This window comes from Polypterus senegalus, chromosome 12, assembly GCF_016835505.1.
Source record: "Polypterus senegalus isolate Bchr_013 chromosome 12, ASM1683550v1, whole genome shotgun sequence".
Lineage (NCBI taxonomy): Eukaryota > Metazoa > Chordata > Cladistia > Polypteriformes > Polypteridae > Polypterus > Polypterus senegalus.
In genome coordinates this window covers 89,165,969-89,178,765 of record NC_053165.1, presented here as the reverse complement: position 1 = coordinate 89,178,765, position 12,797 = coordinate 89,165,969, and the positions used below count along the sequence as shown (strand labels likewise).

Genomic DNA, 12,797 nt, shown 5'->3' with positions numbered 1-12,797 from the left:
GATGTAGATTAGTTTAAAATATTCTATGTACTACTTACAGATACTCCATACAAGCTGTATTTCTTTAAATTACTCTTTGGACCAATCACATACTGGGACAAATCCAGATTTTCCAAAGGGAAATCCACAGAGGTCTGAAGCTTCTGTTTCCATCTGCCGTCATAAGAAAACCTAACAAACATAAAATGGAGATATTTTAAGATATTACTCTTTTCCCAAATCACTCACTCAAAAAATAACACCAATATGGTGAAACTCAAGTCTGAGGTACGTGCACAGGTCTTTACATCAGAAAAGACTTTTCTTAAGAGCGGCTGCCAATTTTCATCACAGATAATAATTCTGATCCAAAGCAATCAATAACTAATTCACACTGATAGTAAATAATGCAATTCACATTTCAGAATAAGCTATCTGTTGTTAACTTCTAACTTTTAGCCAGCCAGAATACTGATAGCTGTTGGGTTGTATCACCTTCCTGTGTACTACACAGAGGCAGCATTAATCAGTATGCTTCTGGAGAGGCTCTCTGAATGACTTTCACCTTTTAGAAATCTCATACATGCTGTAAATGTTTGTCTAAATCTTCTGTATAGTGGTACCTTTTTAAGTGCACAAGCAGTATAGGTGGGAGCTTCCAGATTTCAATCTTTTTGGTTGAATCTCTTCGGGTTTTGCAATGGCTGCATAACACTTTATTGTTGTCAGTTAGTTTTTCTTCTTTAGAAAATAACTTCAGACATTCCTAAGAAAAACAAACAAGGCATATAATTCTTCTTCAAAAATGGAAAAGTATATGATTCTGTTACCTTGGGAGGATAACCAATAATGAAAAAAATGCACTGCAATAAAAAAGTTAGCTATAATAATGAGTTTAAAGATGACATGTTTTCCAAAAATATGAAGTCTGTATTTTTATTGGTGTTTTCATGCTCTTTCATAACTGTTCTGTTTCCATGATGAAAGGGCTCTTGACATCCAATCTAAGACCAACACTTTTTATGGTTGGGCATTTCAGGAAATGCCAATAAATTTGCTAATTTTTTTAATACTAAATCAGAGGAATCAATTAATGCGAATGCAAAAAATATTAGATATAGACATGTTTGAAAGTCCGTTTTTTGAGCTCCTGTTATTTAACATTACAAATAAATTTTTGCTTAATAAAGTTTAGCCCTTTCTTCTCTCAAGGAAACACTTTGGATCTAAAACAAAATCTATGAATAGTGATTAGATTAGGAATTTGTGCCTTTAATAGATATAAATATAAAGTGCAATATGAAGTGAACCCTAAACTGCGTTAGCTCAGTCAACAAGGTAAATGTAACAAAATACAACATAAAAACAACAAAGACAGATGCGAATCACTTTAAGGCAACATCAAACTCCAGGGAAAAATCTGGGAGTCTCCGTGGCAGAATTTCAACAGACATTGCATTACAGTCAATTGAAAAAGTAAGCCAGCCTCATGAAATATTGTTTCTTTTGTAACATATGTGGAAAAATCAGGATTTGTATTTCATTTAATTAATATCTATAGATAAAAATGATATTAACAAACACAATGCTACATTTACATTTTGTAGTCCATTGAATAGTTTAAACAAGCATAAATGCAAAATTATTTTAATTTTTAAAAGTGGAAGAATGAAGTTCACTACCTCAAATTAGAATCAGGTGCACATGATTAGAACCTCATGAGAGAAGATGTCGTTATATTTAAACCTCAGACATTTACTTTCATTGGCTCATTGTTTCTGAAGTGCGTGAAAAAATCTATGAGGCCTTCAGAAAGACAGTAATAGAGGCCTATGAGTCTAGGAAGGGATTTAAAAGGCCAGTCCATCCTGATAGCTGAAAACAAGATACTGTAAGGAGTCTCAAAGAAACACAGAATTTCACCACAGAACCTACAGGTAGGTCTTGGCACAGATCTTGTCAAAGTTCATGAGTCCACCATTAGAAATAGGCTGCACAAATTAAGTTTCTATGGGAGGTGTGCCAGAAGAAACCTTGGCTGTCCAGAAAGAAAATCAGAGTAAATCTAAAGTTTGTCCATGAACACCTAGACAATGACAAGGACTTTGGTAACGATGTGCTCTGGACAGGTGATGCAAAGAACAATAGAGTTACAGTATTTGGTTACAGCAGCAAAGGACAAGTTTGGTGAAAACCAAAGACACCATTTTACCAGAAGACAATGATTACAACTATGAAGCAGAGTGGGGGAAATGTTATGGTTTGGGGGTGCTTTTGTGTCTCAGGAATTAGGCAGTTCAACATCATGGAATCCACTATGAATTCTTTATTGTACCACAGGGTGCTTGAGGATAATGTGAAACCATCTGCTGTCCAAGACTGAAGCTCAACAGAAGGTGGACTTTATAATATGACAAAGACATTAGACATCCCAGTAAATTCACAAAATATTGAAAGGAAAGCAATGGAGTGTTCTGGAATGGCCAAATCAAAGCCTGAATCTGAATTCCACTGAGATGATGTGGGGTAATTTGGAATAGGCTGTGCAAACAACGCACCCCTCAAACATTGCACAGCTGAAAGAATTCCGCATGAAGGAGTGGGAAAAACTTTCTCAAAGTCAGTGTCAGAGACTGCTAGATAGGTTTAGGAAACATCTATCTATATGAGGGGGCAATACCAGCTCTAGAGCCAGATATGGAAAATGTGTATTTTTTAAATAAATTATATCATCATTTAATTATAATTTAAATAAATTACATCTTGCCTGTAGAAGAGGCCCGAGTTTCCTTGAAAGCTTGCATATTGTAATCCTTTTAGTTAGCCAATAAAAGGTGTCCTTTTGCTTGGCTTTTCTCTACATTCATAATGGCTAACACGGTACAACATCCTAGTACTAAATAAATTATGGAAAAGTTAAAATTTTTATTTTTAATTACACCAACAAGATTTTTTTTTAATTATTATCAAATCTTGATATGTATATCCCAACAGGTTCAAGAAAAATGCATATCATAAAGAATGTTGTTGGTGCTCACTAGCCTGAAGGGTGTTTATAAGACCATAGCAAAAAGTTTATCAGTATACAATAAGACAAAGTTTTCATTAGGTGGGTTGTGCATTCCTGTGAAACTGTCACTGTTCCCATCTATCAGACTCTTGGTATAAGAACAACAGGGTTCAAAATTCACTTTTTTCATTCTCTCCATGAAAATACTACTGTGCTTATTTTGACAGATATGGTTTGCTTACAAATGTGGTAAAATACTATGACAAGGACAAACACCCATGAATTAATCTCATGTACAGTACATGTTGTGTATATAACTCAACTACATAAACAAAAGAGCTCTGCCTTGGTACCAGCAAAGATTACAGATACTGGAAAGGGAAAAATTAGCTTAATATATATGAACATTTTCCGCTACTGCTGCTAATATTCTCTATGTACACATACTATGACTTAAATCGGACTAAGGGCTTTTTTTTTTTTGAAGACCTGCCTCTTCTCTCATTCACTGGTCACGTCTGGTCTTTAATTAATCAAAACCATTTTAACATGTTTCATATTCATGCACTACACTGATTTTTCCAGAAACAGGCATTTAACAATATTTTATTTACGTGCTTTAGATGTGATGAACATATGACTACATAACTGAAATATGGATTATGCAACACAACTTGATTTTTATTCATAGATGTATAAATATTGTTTGCTGTTTTTCAGTACTGGCTGCCTGCCAGCACCTACATTGTTACATCTGTTCTCTGTGAAAACGTGATATTGAAAAATCTTCTCAGTCGTCACAAAGCAAGACAGATAAGTAACTAATAAAAAATATTTTTTGGGTTGATTTTTCCATTAAAGGCAATCTTCCTTTAAGTCTACTGAACTTACCTGCAGAGAACATTTGTTTGAAGATGCTAATGGCAATGACAAGTACATGAAAGCTTCAAATGTCCTGGATTTTTTATGACATGTCAGGCACTGCACTGTGGATTTGAACTGGCCTTGAAACAGGGCCACAATAATGGATTCATTAAGCATCTTGTGTTTACTCCAAGCCAAATCTGCAGCCTTGTAGTCATCAAGGTGATCATTAGTTTCTTCTTTGTACCTTTTCCTATTGTCAGCCTTGAAAAAGTAATAGAAAACCAAGACATTAATATTTATCCTCTAATTTCAAGTGTACAATTACAGTTTTTCTTCAGTACCTCGTGTTGGTTTTAAGAAAGGTAGTTTGGCATGGCCTACTTTGAATTGTAAAATATGTTGTTCTGAACTTTCACAAGATATGGGAAGAAAAAAAGGTTTAATAGCTGATGCTGCTGAATAATGTAAAGCATGACCATTTCCAATGTTTAGCCAATAACTCAATGAGATGTTAACATTTACCTTAAATTAAATTTGTGATTGAAATGCAATGGCTTTTTTCATTAATATAAATTATATGCTGTGGCACAGGAATTTAAAGATATAGTTAGATTCTAGAAGAATTATTGCCACACTTGATAAAGATAAATAGAAAAAATTAAAGAAAAGACACACTACCTGGACAAACTATACATTTTATGTCCAATAATGAGGAAAACTATAGAATTTAATCCTAACACAATAATTTGAAAACATATATATTAAAAATCACCTAATAATGATTGGATCTTCTGCGACTAGTATTTGACTGAAACCTCATCTGAAAAGGATAACAGAAATCCATTTCCTATAGTGTTTAATCAGTGAAGTATCTGAAAATCTCTCCAATGGTTTGTGTAACATACACTTGTGTCCTTGTCCTGTCAAATGACTCTCTGTTTTAGAAGTTTTGAACATCTTGTTCATTTCTCCCAAAGAACAAAGTGTTAATTTTTAACTTTTTTTTTTTTTTTTTAGCTTTTCTTGTCAAGGTTTATGAAGACCAAAAACAATTTGTTTAAACCGATTTTCAAAAATATAACTTGGGAGTTACATTTAAACTGAAAGTATTCAATATAGAATGAATTTTCTTACAATATCTAGACTTTTGAGGAACAAAATAGGTATTACTAATTTAATGGCATGCTTGTCTTAATGAATATTATAATAATATGGGAAGATCAGTTTAGATCACATATTGACTATAATTTTAAAAGTGAAAAGCGGAAGCTAAAGTGGCTCTTCCAGGATCGGGTCTGCGTACACCTTGCTTCATCCAGTTCAGAGCTATGAAAACAGTAATCTGGTTACAATTATTTCAAATGAAGAGAGAGTAAACAAGATATTTGTCCAAATCTGTTGACGTTAAATAATGCAGGAGGCTTAGATGTGTAACATCACCCTAAAATTAAATGGTAATAAGTTGGTAAAAATGTTAAAATTATTATTCCCTATTGACATTTAATAATAAAAATGTCATGGTCTCTCTCTAGTAATAATCTCTACCCACTGTATACGCAATGCAGACAGGTACCTATTTCAAAGCACCTAATAAACCGTGTGCAAGAACAGATACCATTCTTACAGATGTAACAGTCTGTAGTGTCCTGTAAGGTATGCCCTCATTGAAGGCCTCAGGAGGGCAGGGTGTCTTGCATTTCTGTTTTCCCAGTTTTATGTATTTGGAGATTTACTTGATTTATCTGGCTATGTAAATAAACATCTTGGCAGCATAACACATGCTTAAACTAAAAAACCAATTAAAAAATAAAAAGTATGTTAGTTATAGTCAGTGCACTGATGATGTTTCAAACATAACCTTAAGCCAATTAACTTCGCATCATTGAGAACAAATGTGTCAGCTTTAACTCTGTTCATTCCAATAACACGTTTCAAAATAAAAACAACACCCAAAACCATAAAATGCAGAAGCCACAATACAATTTATTTTTGCATAGTAGCCCAAAATCACACAAGAAGTGCCGCAATGGGCTTTAACAGGCCTTGCCTCTTGACAGCCACCCAGTCTTGAATCTCTAAGAAGAGAAGAAAAACTCCCAAAAAAAACCTTGTAGGGAAAAATGGAAGAAACCTCAGGACAGGCAATTCAAAGAGAGACCCCTATCCAGGAAAGGTAGGCTGAGCGTGCAGTGGGTGTCAAAAAGAAGGGGGTCAATACAATACAATACACAGAACAAATCCTCAACACAGTATAAAAATAAATATTTTAGGAGTACGGAGTAGAATTAACAGTAAATGATATCATATAATATGATTTGGATTTGTTTACAATACAACTGAATAAACGTGTAAGGAGTATTCTGAAAGAAAAATTAGCACATTACTCTAATACACTAAAACAAAAGACACTGAGATGATGACTGAAAAAAGTATTTTACAAGTGAAATGATATTCTGCACAATGGCAACAAACAATTACACCACTTGTGTTAACTTTATCTGAGGGTTGGGAAGGAATTTAACTTAACGAAAAGTTAATATGATAACATATTCACTTTTGGATAAATACATATGTCACAATCATGACACAGGAAGAAAAAAAAGATGTACTTTATGAATTTACTTTAGAGAGCATCATATGCACAAAACACAGATGATCATAAAAATCACACATCATACGTTACTTACTCTCTAATTTGTCATCGAAATGAAAACCAGAAAAGAAAAAACAAAAGGAGAAATGGATACCATTATTGATAAACAATAGACGTAAAATTATTACAGCATCATTTGTATTTTGTTTATTTTCTCTCAAATGTTTTGATATTTTCTGTAACAAAAATTTGAAAGCAAAAAATCACAATCCACACCATATTTAAAAATTCTATAAAAACATGTAAAAGACTAGTACAGATAAAAAAAAATGTGTTTTATGGAGGAAAGCTATGTATTTTTGCAGGCAAAGCTGAATTAAATAAATCACATAAAGGACAACTGATGCTATATTTACCAAAAAAGGTACCACTTAATAGATGCTTGCTTCTGATAATTACTATAACAAAAAAGAGGTTAGTACTTGTTGTATTTATAATATAAAACTACTCAAATGTAAATGTAACAAAAGTATCATAATACCACAATCAAAAGATAGAGCAGAGGGGAAAACATGAAGCAGATGTCTTACTTTATTTAGATCCTCATGAAGCCCATCCATTAAGAAAAGCAACAGCTCTTGTGAGTCCTGCTGATCAAAGCCTGAAAACTGATCATTAATCTTCCCAATTGTAAATTTAAAATCTCTGGGACTAATAAACCTGTACTGCCCCGACCACAGTGCTTTCATAATAACTCCAAATTCTTCAGCTACTTCTCCTTTATGTCCCAAAATGTTGGATCTGTGAAAAGGGAAAAATTAATTGCTCTCCTTTCATGTAACAAGATTACTTTTGCTATGATATTGGAGTTGCATCTTAAGACTCAATTATTTATCAAAAATATATTTGAATTCATTATGCACATCAATCCCATGTATCAAAGTACAGCATATTCTATGTCACGTGCATACAAATTTTGAGAATAAAAATGGAAATTGATCATTTTTTAAATTTTAAAGCTCACTAAAATGGAAGGGGGTAAAGCATCAAATCAAAAAATATTATACACTGCAATCAAAATATTAAGACTTTCATGCAATTCTTCGGTGACTCTTTTACCCACACTACTTGCCTGTTGATATCTTCCTGATAGTAGTTCTTATTGAAATATTCTGCCAAGCGTGGAGTATTACACAAGCATTGCAGGATAGAGTTCATGTAACAGGTGTTGCCAAGATTTCGCAGACCTGTAAGAGCAGCACCTAGACCACCAAACACAGGGTTGAGGTTGCGTATCTGAGTAGCAGTTGGCCGTGTGATCTCTGTTTTAGTGTATGTGGTGAAGCTGGCAGGCCTTTCAAAGAAATTAAATGTAAAAATATTTTAACACTTGACATTTAAAGACATTAAAGGAATACTTCACCCAAAATTATATTTTTTATATGTTACTTAAACTATTTGTTTTGTAGCAACGACTGAGAAAAATGATTCATCTCATGTTTTCATGGATAACACAGATAAAAAGATTTATTGCACAATGGCAGCCTATGGTGGCAAATGGTGGACCACAGCAAACTGTATCAAAAACATCCATTAAAAAAATACTTCACTTTACTCATGTCGCATAATCAACACCTCAATTCAAATTGTGGTTCCTATTTATGCCTGACACTGATTTTTCTCGATGCATTTATTTAACAGTATTTTAGGAAAAAGGAAAAAAAAAAAAGAAAAAGAAAAAGAGAATGCACTTTGGACATTGTGAATATAAGACAGGATAACTGATATGTGGATTATGTGACATAAGTAACAGATTTTTTTTCCTCCATGGGCATTTTTTAAATTGTTACCTACAGTAAAGCACTGGTCACCATACACTGCCATTCTATTATAAACATTTTTTTATCTCCGTTCTTCATTAAAACATTAGAATAAAAATTTTTCCTTGGCCATCAGTACAAAACACTTGAAGTAAATAAAGAAAACAATATGTAACAAAAAAATTCACCTTTTGGGTGGAGTAACTAACTACACATGAGAACAGATTTGTAAAAGCCTTTACTTCTAGCAATTTCCACACTTGTATTAACTTGCTTGATTTCAAAGCAGCATATATGCTGTGATACATTCCTAATGCAATGTACTATTTACAGTTTATCGTCTGGCAGACATATGTGCCATTTCATCATTGAAACTTTGTCATCTCACAGATATGAAACAATTAGATCAATGTTTTTTAAGTTCAATCATGGGGCACCCCTGGCTTCAAGTTTTCATGGCGAATAATTTTTACAATCAGTGTGTCATTCTTATGAAATTGGTAGGAATAAATACCTCCCATCCACAGAGGTATCCTACAACTGATACTGGGAAATCAGCTAGTTACACTAGTGAAATAATTAGGCAAATATAATGTAAATCTACTTTGTAAAATGGTATAAAACATCTGATGACCCAAAAATAACATTCATGGGGGGGGAAAGAAATCACTTTCCCAGTATTAAACTGTAATATCCCTAATACTGTGAAAGAAATTCCAAGACAGACATACTTAGTTCCTCGGTTAATTGTGGGAGTTACAATCACTTTCTTCTTGCCTTCCTCCAAGATGGCTTGTGTGATGTCTGGAGAAGAGTAAGAACGCTTCAACTTGGAGTGCTCCTTTTCAAGCTCCACCTGTGGCTGCTGCTTTGGCTTAAGAGTGGGGGGCGTGGAAGGGGGTGTTGCAGATACACTCATCTCTGGTGGGTACAGGTGAACCATATTTGTGGGTGAATGATAATATCGAAAAGTCCCAGTCACTGTATCTAAAAACTAACCAAAAAGAACACATTTAATAAAATGAGTGTCAGATTTGCATAAAAGAATAAACAGCCACATTGACATGGTCCCAACTGTATATAAATGCATAATATCAATAAACTGAAAAAATTAACATCTAAAATTTTTCACTTATAGGAATTAGTAAGTGGATTAATTATTATTAATTTCATATCTATCAATATTCATATCAAAACCTCTCACTACAGTACAAACAAGTATTATTGCATGCAAAATTTTAAAATTATAAAAATAAATGTACATTGGACACTATGTTACAGTGCACTGTAAATTACTGTAAATCCATATTTTATTATTATTATTATAACAATAGCTTTAGCACTAAAAAATGTAATTCATTTAGTGCTCAGCATCTCACCTTCATCCAGCCATCAGGCAAACCAGGCACAGTTCTGCCCATTTCTTCACTCCTGGCTCGGTTCAAGGTTTCTCTCTTAAGAAGAGATACAAAATAGAAAAATGTACTTTATTCATCAAAGAAAAAGTGATGCCTTAGACAGTTGGTTAACAAATGTTATACTCTTGTAATGGTCAATGTCCTGCTGTTCTCAAAAGCAGTTTTTCAGGTTTTATCAAGTCACAGCAATCTTTTCCATTCTAGTCAGTTCCTTAATATTTTCATGAAACTAGTAAAACTCTATCATTATAGCTTCTATATCACAGAACACAAAGGTCAGCCTGAAATCCAGTTTCTTTTTTTTTTTTAATGAATACTTTCTCATTATGCTATAGCTAACCTAAATTGACAGTAAGTTGGTTTCAAAATGAATATATGCTTACATTAATATGAATCTAAAAAAAGAAATGTCATGGGGTAAATAATGGAAATAGAAAAAGATTCTGTCCATCTTGAACTGTTATATGGTAAAGGAGTTTGAAAATGGACGGATAAATAGAAATTAGGTAGAACAGCAACACAGTGGTTAGTGCTGCTATAGCATTGCTTCAAGGCACAAAGTTTGAATTATAGAAAAAAAAAATCTAATATGCTATCCCAATGACTCGAATCTCTATTATTCAAGCAGCAATAAATGCAATTTAAGATATGTGCTATTAGCAATGAAAAATACGGTCAGCCACTAAAAGCTTATTTGTTTATGTGATACTTCAGAAAACCAACAACTTCTGGTAACGGGTCGGATTTATTATTTTGCCACTTCAAATCCATCAAATGCTTGAGAAGTTCACACAATATATTTTTGTCCAATTTTTTAAATCTGTTGATAAATTTAGGATCAAAAGGAGTTTCTAATTATATTTCATTTTCACCAAAAGTAATCTTCTAAACATTGTATAACATGTTATGGGTGCTCACCTTAGTTTCATGACTGGCCATGATATCTGGAGAGGATTCTCTGGAGCCCTTATTTACTTGAGCCATTTCACTACTTCTTCCTTTCTCTTGATCTTCCTTGAGTTTTTTTTCCAGCTCTGCTTTTTCAGCTTCAAGCTTTTCTAACCTTTTCCTCTCCATTGTTTCTTTGTGTTCTTTCTCTTCCTTCTGCTTTATCTCTCTTTCTTCCTGCTCTAATTTCTCCTTCTGTTCTTGCCTTTCTCGTTCCTTTTGTTGCTCTTCTTGTACATTTTTTTCTCGTTTTCGCAATTCTTGCTCTTTTTTTGCCTTTTCTATAAGACTAGCGGTTTCTAGTTGAATCTGATTTTTCTCTTCATCCGTGAGAGAACTGCTTATGTCAAATGATGGCTTTACCGAGCGATCAGGAACAACAGGTCCATTGTGAATATTTTTTTGATCAGTGGATGCAGCAGCTGTGCCAGATTTGGTGCCATTTGGTATTTTTACTGAAGGCTTCTTGGTACGATCAATCTATTGAGGGGAGAGAGAGAGAAACATTTAAAGACTTAAAATAAGAAAATATGAAACACACCAACAATAATGTGAGATTTTTTTAAATAAAAAAAAAAAAAATGTTATTGTTGTTCTATTTTTGGCTGCTCCCGTTAGGGGTTGCCACAGTAGATCATCTTTTTCAATAAAATATAATAATAATGTAAGCAATAAAAATGTTAGATCCAGTATGTCATATTACTCAAACATGAAACAGATAATAGTGGTATCTCATCAAGGGTTGGTGCTAGTCTTATGTCCACTGCTTAAGGCAAAGTCACCTGTTTCCCATAACCCTGAACTAGATAAACATGTTAAAAAAATTAATGGAAATTAAATTACTCACTTGTGGAATAATCTTAGTTGTCACTACAGTTTTGCTGACTGCCTCGCTTTCTGATTTTGCAGAAGATATGGGTGATTCCACCTGGTTTTGCTCAGGTATATTTTTTGCAGGCTGTTTAGTTTCTTCTGAATCTTCTACTTGAAGCTCAGTTTCATCACAGGTAATCTTCCCATTTACTTCCACAGGGTGTTCTGGTTCTATGCTAACTTGTACAGGCGGCTCTTCTAAAGATGGGTAGCTAAAATTTACTAACATAAATAGATAAGCAAATAAATAAAATGTAACCGCCAATATTACATACATTTATACATCTTATGCTGCAAATTAAAACCATCACCAAAAAAGTCATGCTAATACACATGCTGAAAATATTCCAATTGTCCAGCCTGAACATTTACTTTCCAAAAAGTAAAGTCAGAAATGTGGTAGTGTGTCAGTTTGGGGCATTATACCAAAACGTATTCCTAACAATCAATTATTGAGCTACAGTTTAAATGCTTTTTCTTCAATATACAATTTTATAAAAGGAAGCCTGCTTGAGATTTTACTAAAATATTTTGTCTGGGACAAGACTCAGTTAATTCTTCTAAAAACACAAACGTGTTCACTACTAATCCTGTTTTTGGTAGATCTTTTGTACATTTCATGATTATTACTATGTTGAAAAAAACATTTTCAACTTCAGTTCTCAGAACAGAAAGTCTACAGTTTCCTTCTTAAAATTTTGTGATGACTCTGAATTTACAAATCCCTCAACAGCAGAAATTCATCAAATAACAAAGCCGCCACCGGACTAAACTATTGGTTTTGGTGAGGTTGGGACTTCATTTTCCTTGTCAGTAAGTGACTTACTGTATATGATTATGAAAATCACAGCAATAAAATGTCCATTCTAAAATCTATACCAGCCAAAAAAGAAATAATTTGTTGCACCGACATTGTGTTTGAGTGCACAATGTATACAGAGAATATGGACAATTCAACATGACGTGACAATCAGTTATTTATCAAAAATACAAACTACTTTTAGAGGCAGACATGCACAGCCAAGTCAAAACACTCATCCCATCACATTTCAGATGAAGTGGCATGCACTGGGTAATGTGCAGTTCACTTCTTTCACTACACTTTAAGTTTGTCAGCACTATAGTAGATGGTTCCTTTTGAATAAATAAATACTGATGTAATAAAAATTGCATTTGTATACAGCAAAAAGGCAATTTTGACTTTGTTATTATAGTACTCCAGAAGTAAAAGTGGTTAAGTTTTTATTATCCAGCAAATACAGTTGGTTTTGTTAAGGGAGCATTACACA

General features: G+C 33.4%; 1 protein-coding gene across 5 annotated transcripts in view; it reads right to left on the bottom strand.

The window, feature by feature from the left end:
* Positions 1 to 12,797, bottom strand: part of usp8 (ubiquitin specific peptidase 8) — a 36,841-nt gene that overhangs the window by 967 nt on the left and 23,077 nt on the right. For 4 of the 5 annotated variants that reach the window (XM_039772822.1, XM_039772821.1, XM_039772823.1 and 1 more), the window contains exons 11-20: positions 11,483 to 11,730; positions 10,606 to 11,115; positions 9,649 to 9,723; positions 9,001 to 9,263; positions 7,582 to 7,803; positions 7,040 to 7,250; positions 6,544 to 6,546; positions 3,881 to 4,117; positions 603 to 745; positions 39 to 171 (exon numbers count right to left, since the gene is read on the bottom strand). In XM_039772822.1, the coding sequence (XP_039628756.1) occupies positions 39 to 171; positions 603 to 745; positions 3,881 to 4,117; positions 6,544 to 6,546; positions 7,040 to 7,250; positions 7,582 to 7,803; positions 9,001 to 9,263; positions 9,649 to 9,723; positions 10,606 to 11,115; positions 11,483 to 11,730 (2,045 nt within the window). The remainder of the gene's footprint in view (positions 1 to 38; positions 172 to 602; positions 746 to 3,880; positions 4,118 to 6,543; positions 6,547 to 7,039; positions 7,251 to 7,581; positions 7,804 to 9,000; positions 9,264 to 9,648; positions 9,724 to 10,605; positions 11,116 to 11,482; positions 11,731 to 12,797) is intronic. The other variant, XM_039772825.1, reaches the window with a different exon arrangement.